The sequence below is a fragment of the Triturus cristatus genome, chromosome 3_2 (genome assembly GCF_964204655.1).
Source record: "Triturus cristatus chromosome 3_2, aTriCri1.1, whole genome shotgun sequence".
Classification (NCBI taxonomy): Eukaryota; Metazoa; Chordata; class Amphibia; order Caudata; family Salamandridae; genus Triturus; species Triturus cristatus.
Genome location: NC_140584.1, coordinates 823484743 through 823497857, shown reverse-complemented (window position 1 = coordinate 823497857; position 13115 = coordinate 823484743). Strand labels below are relative to the sequence as shown.

The following is a 13115-nucleotide window of genomic DNA, read 5'->3' as shown; positions in this document are numbered from 1 at the left end:
ATTTTGCTCTAATTTTTTGCTTGCGTAATTGGGCTTGTCAGTCATGGCAATTTGTGTAGTGGCGCTTGTCGTCTGCATCTAATTTTTTGGTACCATTTTATTGGTAACAGCACATCATACATTTTATTTAACTGTCACCACAGTATTTTCCATCTCATAGTTGCCCTCCCTCCTTTCAATTGCATAAAGCAGCACTATATAGTTATTCTGAAGTAAGATTTTTCTGGGTCCATCTATATTCCTAGCTGAATTTCCTGCTGTATGATTTTATTGGCCTTTGGGCCAGGTATTTTGAATTGCTTTTGTCAGCACTCAAGTGTGGGTAATACCAATTGGCTTTGCACATGCCTTATCTATTTTGATTTTTTTTTTTTTTTTGCTTCCATCCAACAAGTACTGAATGGTAGTTATTGCTGCAAGTGGCAGGTAAAATGTTAAAATACGTTGGCTGCTCTACGGATTAGCATGGGTAATACACCCATTTGATGGGTGTACCCACAGTTTGTAGAGCACAACACTACAACAAAATGTTGGCTTAATACAGTGATCTCGAGTGTATTGGTTAACTGATTTGATGCCTGTTGCTTTATACTGGGCAGTTGTAATGTCAACTAAACTGTTAGTTTTGTCGCCGTTTCAATCGGTGGTCATCTGGACGTGTTATACTTTAATATAACTGTGCATACATTCTTTTTTCAGCTGCTGCTATTTCTAAAGGGTTTTACAGAGTCTGAGCGAAACAAGCTGGCCATGCTGACTGGCATTTTGTTGGCCAATGGTAACCTTTCTGCATCAATTCTCAACAGCCTTTATAATGAGAACTTGGTCAAGGAAGGTAAGTTTTGTGATGCGGTTACATTTGGCAGATTAATAATGAGAACTTGTCTCTGTGGTATTACTAGCTGTATTCTTTGTATGGTGTGCAGAGTTTTCCTAGTCTCTCACTTCCCGACCAGACTTTGAACCAGGCCTGCTTCAGTTTTATGTAGTCTGTTTCATGCCTATCTTTTTGGCTGAGTTTTTGCATGCATATGACTCCTACCAAGCAGGAGTAGCAAAACTGAGTGCGGTCTGATTCCTGCTTATGTAACGTACAACAATGTTTCTAAGGGTGTTAAAGGTCCATTTAAAGCAGCACAATTAATTGCTGGGAGCGGAAGGAGAAACATGGAGACAAAAGAACAATTTGGCAACATAGGATTGAGTTTAGTAGATACCTATATTTGTCTTTTAACTTCATACGTTCAAACATGTACAAATAGCACTGCTTTACGTTAAATGGCATGTAACATGTGGGATGCCCAAGTGCTCACAAGTGAGAAAGTATGTACAGCGACAGGAAGTGGCGCAACAACAAAATACAAATGGTGGTGAGATTTACATTGTCGGGATACCCAAACAATAAATGCTAATGTATAAAAGAAATCAAGCTGGGTATCCTTGAGGAAATAGCACCGAAATTGTCGCTGAAAGTCGACGGCGTTTCGGCCTGTTGAAGTGTTTAGGCCATCAGGAACAGGTTACTCCTATTTCTATAGTAGTGGCGACATATCGCAACTGAAATCCCAATCGTGGTAGAGAAGGGTCCTAGAACATTTGCTCATATGCCGACGACACGCAGCTGATGGTGACCTTGGATGAAAGATCGGAGAAATTAGAAACAACTAAAAATAAACTCCACAGTTGCCTCTCCGAAATGGCCGACTGGATGCGTAATCACTGTCTTAAGCTCAACGCCGGAAAATCCGAAATTCTACTGTTCGGAGGAGCTAAACTATCATGGAATGATTCTTGGTGGCCACCGGCTCTAGGGACAGCCCCCGCCCCGAAACAACACGCCAGGAATCTGGGTGTCATGATGGATGACGCACTATCCATGAAGGACCACGTACGCACACTTTGGGGTAAGGGATTTGCAATCCTGAAACTCCTCGCCAAGATCTTCAAATGGATCCCACTGGACTGTCGTCGCACAATCACACAGGCCCTCCTAGTTAGCCGCCTGGATTACGGCAATGCTCTATTCGAAGGAATGAACGAGCAGTTGTTCTCTCGCCTCCAGGTCCTGCAAAACCAGGCTGCCAAGCTGGTATGTAACAAAGGCAAAAGGGACTCAGCATCGGCATGCTTAAAACAACTCCACTGGCTGCCGATGCGCCAGCGCGCCACATTCAAACTACTCTGTCATGCGCACAAAACCCTCCATAAAACAGGCCCTACTATCCTGCAAGGGAAAATTGAATTTTACATTCCAAACCGAAACTTAAGATCCACTAATTCAGCCCTAGCAAAACCCAGGCGTATCTACAAAACAAGAACAGGAGGACGAGCCTTCTCGCATTTGGCGGCCAAACGCTGGAATGAACTACCGGCGGATCTGAGACACACCACGAACCTCCTTGTATTCAGGCAAAAACTCAAAACTCATCTCTTCCCCAAATAATAAACCCCCGGTCCAAACCTCAGCAGCCCTTTCTCATTAAGCGCCTTGATATCCCTTGGGATGAATGCTGCGCTCTACAAATACCTCAAATAAATAAATAAACAATCCAGGTAAACACGCCTCTGCTGGTCAGGGGGCTCAGAGGAGGAGACTATGGGAGGTTCCGGTCCAGAGAGGCTGTGCGTTTATACCAAGTATTTGAAACGGGGGGGGGGGTGTCGATTCACTTCAGGAGCCAGCAAGTTGGGCTCTAGTGATTCCTGCTATAGGCACCACTGCCTTTGAACTTTGGCGATAACCATATTCTCCCACCAAATATGGACAAGCCTGGCTATGGCCTGCTGTAGAATCCTTTTTTCTAATTGCCCACTACCAAATTCCAGCTACTGTGATTAGTGTTAACTGGATAAAAGGCCAGAATTAATATAGGCTCATTTCTTCCTTGTGGACTTTTCCTGTATTGATTGCCTTGGTGACAAAATGGATTGTAATTTAGGGATAACTTTGTCTTTTAACAGAGCAAGTATGGGAGCTGATAAGCCCTTTCAGCTTGCAAGAGCTCAACCCACAATCTTACTGTTCTGTGAAGTCCAAGCCAAAGTCAGTTGCTAAAATACATGAGCTAATTTAAACTAAAGACCTGATTTGAAGATAAGAAGCAGCACGTTAAACAGAACTTGAGGTTTCAAATCGTACACAAGCAGACGTGCCCCACCAGCTCGTCCCTTGTCTCTTGCCAAAGCGTGGTGGGTAAATGCTGGATTTCTTTAGTTTTTGGTATTTTTTTTTATTTTTTTTGTATGAATATCTGCACCTGATGGATGTGGCCCTAGGAACCTTAATACAGAGATGGGTCTGTATATCAGAAGTTCAACACTTGCACCTGTCTTGCATGGTATGCACAGATCTCTCCGTTCTGCAAAACGAAAGAATTGGGGCTTGTAGTAACATTTGCACATCTTTTGTCGCATACATAGTATCCATGTCCTCAGCAGGGGAGGGCTATTAGATTACTGGGTAAACGTATCTCGTTAGACCTAGGATGCAAGTTCAGCTAAGGTGTGTTTTTTGCAATGTCAGCAATACGACATTGCCTTTACTATAAGGTGATGAAGTGTTTTTTGCACATTTGATAGCTGAGTAGAGTGAAACTAATTCTATCCTGGTAGGCTGTTAAAATGGATAACAGCAAAACACACGATGATGGACGGAATGTTGCACATTGGCAAAACATTCACCCCCAGTCACGGATCTGGGTTTAATCCATCGTTATTTTGCTCACTACGCCACCCCAGTTCAGACATGGCCATATGCAAATCAGTCTTTCCCTGTGCCTCATGGGAACAGTCCAGCCCGAACTGCCAAGCCATGTATTCCCTGGACCGGAATCAAGCATCCTATGACCGGTTTCGGGGTTTCACCCCTCTTCAGCCAGGATAGCTTGACTCCTGGCCCGACAGGGCTGCTCTGTTCCCATTGGGCACAGGGTCAAGACTGATTTGCATATGGCTGGGTCCAAACTGGAATGGCATGGTGAGCAAAAAAATATGGATTTAGGCCCAGATCTCTGTACTGGGGTGAATGTATGACACTGTTCTGCGTTCTGTCCAATAGTTATTTTTGCATTTGTTACAACTGGATATCCTGCATTGGCAATGCCAGTAGATCTCGCATTTGCGTGAGTTAAAAAAAAATGTCAATGTATTTTACCCATGTGTTGTGGGTCTGAGGTGTGGATGTGCGGTCTGGATTTATGTGGGTTGGATTGAAATTGTTTGCGGTTGGGTGGTTTGTAATGGACGGAGGTGTGGTTATGGAATGAGGTGGTGGGGCAAATTAGCGTGTACTGCACAGTTGTGTTAAAGCATTTCAGAAGTTACACAGTGTCTCTTTGCAATACAAATATCAAGCCAACAAATTGTAAGCTATGGGCGGGCTCCAAGTCCTTTTTTTTTTTTTTTCACGTCTTGCAAGCGAGACTTGTGCTAGCTCATTCTCTTCCTCAACCCTAAAATACGGTTACCAAATCCTGCATTCAAAATTGTTTTAAGAAATCGACCATGTCAAAATGAACATGGTAGAGGTTGTCCTGAATTTAGAAAAAAAAAAACTCGGTTACACTCAAACCAATTGATTGGAAGTTGGAACCATACTATAGGTGTAAATGCTTAGGCCTCCAACACCCTGCCTAACTTAAGCTTAAAGGTTACGCTTGTAGGCTGTGACTAGATAAACATATAATAAGTACAGCGTTTGGAAAATGCAGAGTTGTGGTGTACAACTCTGCATATTGCAGAATGCGGAGTTGTGCGGCGTTTGCAGAATGCGGAGTTGTGCGGCGTTTGCAGAATGCGGAGTTGTGCGGCGTTTGCAGAATGCGGAGTTGTGCGGCCAGTGATGAAGATGCTTGTGATTTAGTTGGTCAATTGGTACATAATTCAGAGGAATGCAATATGCTCTGGTACTAGTGATTTAGTGTTCTCTGAAAGTATAGCTATATTTTGTGCCCGAGGGGGTGGGGTTTGAAAATTATGATTAGGCTTGTTTGCTTCTTCAAATAAAGGAGTTGTAGCTTTGTATCGCGCATTCAAACCAGTGGGCAGGAGAATGTGTGAAGTTGGTTGAAGAAAGCATTCAGGGGTTGCTGGTGAGTAGTTTAGACTGGCAAAAAGTGAGAGCTGGTGAATGTATGTATGCTGATAATTCACATGACCGTAGAGGATACTTTTTTGAGTTATGTGCGAGCGTGCTGGGTACAAATTGGCACAAATGCGGTTTGGATACACTAGGCAATGTTGAGTAATTTTCCAGTGTAGACTAGACTGGTGAGAGAAGCAACATTAAAACAAAATGTATTTTATTCATACATGAGGTGCTGCCGAGGTAGATTTGAAGATTTAGGACTCTGTGAAGTCCCAACATTATCAAGGGTGTTCGTGTGTATGGAGCTAAAGTGTATTTGGAAGCTTTAAAAACTGTTGAATAAGGTGGATTTACATGAAACATGGAGACGCTGGCCTAATGAATGTTAGTTATTGGTGTTCCAGTGTTTTTTTTTACTTGCTGTTGATGGTGTGATGTGAACCGAAGGGTTACCTGTGTATGTTGAAATGTTATGAAAGCTGTCTCTGTTCCTGATGCTTCTCTCCCTGTATAAGTTGTGGGAGTGTACCTAATACTTCTAAAATTTCAGAGTAACTTGAAAATCTCTTCTTACATTCACAATTGCCCTAGGGAGATTTATACCGATGTGCTTTGCAAAGATCTCTAATAAATTAAAATGTAATGGATTTTGGTTGTGCACATTGTGGTCTCTGCTAGATATAAAGAAACTTAGCTAAGAGGGATCAATCTCTTGTTTATTTTTACTCAAACAATCAATTTTCTCGGTAATTACTTATTTCTAATAAGAAAGTGTATTCATCATTATTTATCAGGGACGAATATCTCTTGGTAGACATCAGAACACTTCAACACATAATATATACAAATTTAACAGACATGAGAACAAAACACCTATCTACAATTTCATTAGATCATATAAATACACATACACTTTATGTACACAACAAATTATCAAATGTCAATTCCCCTAATCGTGATTCCAAATCGATGTATACTTGTTGTTTACAGTAATACATTTGGAGGTAATCCTTTTTGGCATCCGAGGTATTACTCCTCTCCTATTTTATGTGTCTGCCAAACAAAATAATTCTTGGATCAACACAATCAGTGGATTCCTCCTACGTCAGTATGTCGACGCGTTCGCGTTTCAGCCTCCAAATATTTGGCCTCTTCAGGACGGGGATAACAGACTATCTACAGAATAATGTAATAAAATAAAAATAAATTAACAACAACTATTTATCTCAGGTTATCCCAGATTAGCCCATGCAGTGTTCGGAAGGACCACGGGTGAAAGACTCAGCGGAAAATCAACCTTAATCCCAATCAAATTCAAATATTTGTTTGGGATTAAGGTTGATTTTCCGTGTTTCCGCGGAGTCTTTCACGCGTGGTCCTTCCGAACACTGCATGGGCTAATCTGGGATAGCCTGAGATAAATAGTTGTTGTTAATTTATTTTTATTTTATTACATTATTCTGTAGATAGTCTGTTATCCCCGTCCTGAAGAGGCCAAATATTTGGAGGCTGAAACGCGAACGCGTCGACATACTGACGTAGAAGGAATCCACTGATTGTGTTGATCCAAGAATTATTTTGTTTGGCAGACACATAAAACAATAGGAGAGGAGTAATACCTCGGATGCCAAAAAGGATTACCTCCAAATGTATTACTGTAAATAACAAGTATACATCGATTTGGAATCACGATTAGGGGAATTGACATTTGATGATTTGCTGTGTACATAAAGTGTATGTGTATTTATATGATCTAATGAAATTGTAGATAGAGGTGTTTTGTTTTCATGTCTGTTAAATTTGTATATATTATGTGTTGAAGTGTTCTGATGTCTACCAAGAGATATTCGTCCCTGATAAATAATGATGAATACACTTTCTTATAAGAAATAAGTAATTACCGAGAAAATTGATTGTTTCTTGAGTAAAAATAAACAAGAGATTGATCCCTCTTAGCCAAGTTTCTTTATATCTACTAGATGTTCCTTACCCAGGCGTGGGAGGGTTATTTGGGTATGCCCCATTGGACTTTTTTGACATTGTGGTCTCTGCAGCACATGGGATGTTTGTAGTAGGGCCACCTGGTTTATGGTATTTAATTTTTTGACAGTTCCGTCTCTGTATTTATATTTTATTGTCAACTTTATCTGTATTTATACATATTATGGTTTTTGTGGGGTGGCGGAGGCTGAAACTGGCATATATCCACATTTACTTGACCAATAAATATGCAGTCCTGCTTCAATGCCTCATGTTTCAGTGATATGAACACCTGCAGAAGATGAATCAATGCACTTGTATATACACTAATATGCACGTCCGGATCAGCCTTGTACATATCTTTTGCTGTGTTAAGCCTGTTCACTAAAATTCCTTTCTTAACACCCTTACCTAGCCATCCACACAGTTATTGGCCTGGCAGTCATGGCAAAGTGTATTTAGAATCGGTCAAAGCTCCCAATTTCTGTTTTTATACACATTTAAAAATAAATACAGACAAGAAAATGGTGTTAACCCCTTCCATGCTCATGACGGAACGGTTCCGTCATGAGCCACGGTTGAGCTGTGCTCATGACGGAACCGTTCCGTCATCGGCCCGCCCGCGCACGAACCCTTCAGCACCGCGGCGGAATTCGCCCAGCGCTGAAGGGGTTAAAGGCATATGAGCTGCAGATTATACACTGTGCATAGATCGCCATCTGGTGTTGGGCCCGGATGTTTGCAGTTTGTTTTTCCTCTTGGAAAGTCTTTTGAAGTCACGAGGTCGGTGACTCCTCCTTTGGTTCGTATTGCGCATGGGCTTCGGCTCCATCCTCAGATTGTGTTTTTTTTTTTTTTCCGCCATCGGGCTCGGATGTAATACTTCGCGCTCCGGTTCCGAACTTTTCCAGTTCAACGATCGACGCAATTTCCTCGCTCATCGAGATTCTTCAGATAATAAATCATCTTAATCACCTTCTCTTCTACACTTCTTCGATTCCAGTCGCCGACGGCGGCCTTCGGGCCTATCCTGGCTCCGGTCTCGGCTGATGGAAAGAACTCCCTTCAAGAAGTGCCCTCGATGTGGGTCCAAATTCCCCCACACTGATCTTCAGGAGGTGTGCAACCTCTGCCTCTTCCCTGAACACGAGGCTCGAGACTGTCCCGCCTACAAGTCTTATAGATCGAAAAAGACTATTCGAGATCGAAGGGCCAGACGCAACATGGCGCACTCCTCGACCTCCGCTCCAGTCGACATCTTCGGGGACGACGTCGAAGCTCCGGAACAGCAGAACATCGAAGAAGACGACTACCTCATCAGTGCTTCCGAGTCCGACGACTCAGATGTGGAGGACATCACCCCGGCGCAGAGGGTCGTGAGTACTATACCCCCTCCGATACACAAGGCTTCGGTCATGCCTTCGCTTTCGAGCCTAGGGAAGACAAAGGACACTACTTCAACACCCCACCTTCGGGCCCGGTAAAGAAGCCTACTAAGCCTTCCGGCAGCTCGGGCTCGAGCCAGCCTACCAGCGGTGCCGAAAAACACCCTTCGGCACCGAAGAAAATATCGGCCTCCACCTCCACACCGAGCACAGCACCAAAGCCCTGTGTCGAAACCCACCCTCTCGGTGCCGACCAAACATCATGAGGCCCTTGGCACCGACTCTCCCGTGCCGAAGCCTCTCTGCACCGAACAAAAAATCGGAGGTCCCAAAAAAGCACGGCACAGACGAGCCTTAAATGCCGTCTGCCCCGAAAACCTCGGCGCCGACCGAACAACCAGTGTCGCAAGAACTTTTCACACCGGATCCTCTTACCAAGGATCCATAAACTGGACATTTGACACGCGACATTTGGACAAACCAGTTCCACCTCCAAAGAGGAAGGACACTGCTACCTCCCCTTTCAGAGTGCCTTCCCCCCCCACCTCCTCCACCCCTGCACCTCCACCACCCCTGCCTCATCGCTCTCCGACCCTGTCTCCAGACCATGATGATCAAGGGGACCCTTACTACGATCCAGCAGATGTGCCACAAGACCCCACCCCTACTGGATCCCCAGACCCCTGGGATGACTAACAATCGGGACTTCCCAGATGTTCCACAGGATGACCTTTATCCATCTAGGCCATCCCCACCAGAAGACTCGTTAGGTTTTCACCACCTATTACAGAACCAGAAGACTCGTTAGGTTTTCACCACCTATTACAGAGGGCGGCACATTATCACGGGGTAGAGCTACATACTGACCCAGTAGAGGAAGATTTTCTCCTAGACACCTTCGATACTGCACATAGGTCTACTGCTATGCTAAACGGAGTAATCAAACATGCACCAGACGTTTTTAAAGACCCAGTCAGGGCTAGGGTCCTAAACCCACGTATAGAGAAAATATAAAGCCGCCCCCACAGATCCTTCATACATTAAAAGCCCTGCACCACTGGATTCCTTAGTGGTATCTACAGCTAGGAAGCGTTCAAATTCTCAGGCGTCAGGCGAAGCACCACCACCTTACAAAGAGTCCAAGCTCCTAGACTTGTCAGGGAAGCGCACTGCGTCACAAGCTGCCAATATATGGCGTATCGCCAACACAAGCGCTATTGGCCAGATACAACAGAGCGCATTATGATGAGTTAGAGACCATCATGCACAATCTCCCTGAAATACAGAAATAGGGCTAATGAATTGATTCAAGAGGGAAAAACTATAACTAATACTTCTATACGATGTGCCCTAGATGCGGCAGATACAGCCTCCAGGGCCATAAACACCTGTGTCCTCCTCCGTCTACACGCCTGGCTAAGTTTCAAGCCTCCATATTGAACCACCCATTCGATCAACAACATTTATTTGGTCCAAAAGTTGATGAAGCCCTCGAGGATGAAGAGACTGATACGGCGAAATCCATGGGAGCCCTACAGTCACACACTCCTAGGCGCTATTTTCGCCGCTCTTCCTTTCGGGGAACGGGTAGAGGCTACTCCTCCGATAGCGCATCCACGTCCTACAAATCCCCTCCTCAGTCTACCTTCACAAGGGGTTATCAAAGAGGCGGCTACAGAGGCAATAATAATAATAAAGGCAGAGGCAAGACCAATACCGCCCGCTCTGCCACACCGCCTACCCAATGACTTTCCCCCGCTCCCTCCAGACCATTCCACTCTGGTCGGGGGCAGAGTACAAAATTTCCTTCACGTCTGGGAGACAATCACCTCAGACAGATGGGTGACTCAAATTATTCATTCAGGGTACTGCCTAGAATTATCAATCAAAACAGGTAGGGTCTGAGGGCAAATATTTAAAGACCTATAAGGATACCAAAGCCCCCTTCCTAAATACTTCAAAAACCAAGAGAGGAATCCGAGGTCTAATTCTACCAATCTTGATCAGTGATTCAAGAGAGTTGGCTAATAGCAAATTTTATGCCAATAGAAAAAGGTAAACATGTGATAGGACAATACAACAGATGAAAGGTGCAGAAGGTGAAGCAAAAAAGCTTGATCTAAGGATAATCAGCATCCCATCATTACACTCTTATAGTGCCCAGTGTCATCATCTGGGTTACCAAACAACTCTTCACAGGGTCCTCTTAATGTATCGAGGTTAGATGAATGAGTTGTATCCTCTTCTCAAGAAACATCCAAAAGAGGAGGAAAAAGCAAGAGTATATGAAAGAGTGTAAAGAAAACAAATGAATGTTTTTGTATTTATCAGTGCTCATAAAACAGAATACACAATTGATATGTACTAGATATACGTAAGTACTAGACTGTGCCTCATCAATCGTGTTTCTATCTAAAAAAGTGGAAAAAAGGAAAAAGGAGGCAGGTAACCAACGTTTACTGCCCACCGTGTGGTCGACATGTTTCAGCCATCCGGAGAAACTCTCCTTGGCTTTCTTCAGGACCTCATAAACAAAGTCCCTAATATTTGGACTTTGAGAAAAGCAACTGGGTTACTACCATACCCTTCACTATGTCTTCAATTCCTCTATGTGATTTGCTGATGTTCGTTGACATCAAACAATATCTGAGGAAAAAGCCCCACCTCACTCGGCACCAGCTTGAGTCAAGGAAGAGGCCCCGCTCTGTCCGTCGGTACCTCCGGCTGGGACTCGTACTGGGATGGAGGTCCATCCCAGTACGAGTCCCAGTCCTCAGATATTGTTTGATGTCAACGAACATCAGCAAATCACATAGAGGAATTGAAGACATAGTGAAGGGTATGGTAGTAACCCAGTTGCTTTTCTCAAAGTCCAAATATTAGGGACTTTGTTTATGAGGTCCTGAAGAAAGCCAAGGAGAGTTTCTCCGGATGGCTGAAACATGTCGACCACACGGTGGGCAGTAAACGTTGGTTACCTGCCTCCTTTTTCCTTTTTTCCACTTTTTTAGATAGAAACACGATTGATGAGGCACAGTCTAGTACTTACGTATATCTAGTACATATCAATTGTGTATTCTGTTTTATGAGCACTGATAAATACAAAAACATTCATTTGTTTTCTTTACACTCTTTCATATACTCTTGCTTTTTCCTCCTCTTTTGGATGTTTCTTGAGAAGAGGATACAACTCATTCATCTAACCTCGATACATTAAGAGGACCCTGTGAAGAGTTGTTTGGTAACCCAGATGATGACACTGGGCACTATAAGAGTGTAATGATGGGATGCTGATTATCCTTAGATCAAGCTTTTTTGCTTCACCTTCTGCACCTTTCATCTGTTGTATTGTCCTATCACATGTTTACCTTTTTCTATTGGCATAAAATTTGCTATTAGCCAACTCTCTTGAATCACTGATCAAGATTGGTAGAATTAGACCTCGGATTCCTCTCTTGGTTTTTGAAGTACTGCCTAGAATTAACATCTAGCCCCTCCCCCCCCACCCCCCCAAAAAACGTTCCACCCAGGCAACGCCCAATGTCACAAGAACATGCCACGTTATTAAAACGAAGTAATCTCCCTCCTGCAAAAACAAGCCATAGAGCAAGTCCCCACCAATCAGCAAAATTTAGGGGTCTACTCCCTATACTTTCTGATTCCAAAAAGCGACGAGACTCTACGACATATTCTAGATCTCAGACCTCTAAACACTTACATACATTCAGACCATTTTCACATGGTAACCCTTCAACAGGTTCTTCCACTCCTCTCCCACAAAGACTTTCACACCACACTGGACTTGAAAGACGCATACTTTCATATCCCAGTACACCATGCTCACAGTAAGTACCTCAGGTTTGTAGTGGACGGGCAACACTACCAGTTCAAGGTGCTCCCGTTCGGGGTCACAACAGCACCAAGGGTATTCAAGTGCCTAGCAGTAGTGGCGGCACACCTCAGACAGCACATTCACGTCTTCCCATATTTGGACGACTGGCTAATAAAAGCCACGTCCTACGACAATGTGTGCACCACACCGCCGCTACAATCCAACTACTTAGGTTTCACGGTGATCCACCAAAAGTCCCAGCTGGTACCATCGCACACAACAATACCTCGGTGCCACCATAGACACCTCAAAAGCCATAGCCTATCCCAATCCTGCCAGGATTGCAAACGTACAGGCTCTGCGTCAAAAATTCATACTTCAACACTCTCTCCCAGCAAGAGTGTTTATGCAACTTATAGGGATGATGGCCTCTTGCATTTTCATAGTGCTTCATGCAAGACTCCAGATGCGTCCACTCAAGAGTGCTTAGCGCGCCAGTGGAACCAGGCCCAGAGGCAACTGACAGATCTGGTGTTGGTGGACGGTCAAACCCATCGCTCTCTGCAGTGGTGGAACACCACAAACCTTTCTAAAGGTCGACCGTTCCTGGACCCGGTTCCACAAATAACCCTAACAGATGCATCACTCTCCGGCTGGGGAGCTCATCTGTTACATCACACAGTGCAGGGCACATGGACGCCGCAACAAAAGTTACTCCACATCAACCACTTGGCGTTACTGGCAATCTTCCTAGCCCTAAAATCCTTCCAGACGCAGATTTCAGGCAAAGCAGTCCTCATTCGCACAGACAACATGACTGCCATGTACTACA

The 13115-nt window shown here is 44.1% G+C and overlaps 1 protein-coding gene across 1 annotated transcript in view; it reads left to right on the top strand.

Moving 5' to 3' along the window:
* Window positions 1-13115, top strand: part of BZW1 (basic leucine zipper and W2 domains 1) — a 50497-nt gene that overhangs the window by 26312 nt on the left and 11070 nt on the right. The window contains exon 6 of the mRNA XM_085649033.1: window positions 700-835. Coding sequence (XP_085505159.1) covers window positions 700-835 — 136 coding nt within the window. The remainder of the gene's footprint in view (window positions 1-699; window positions 836-13115) is intronic.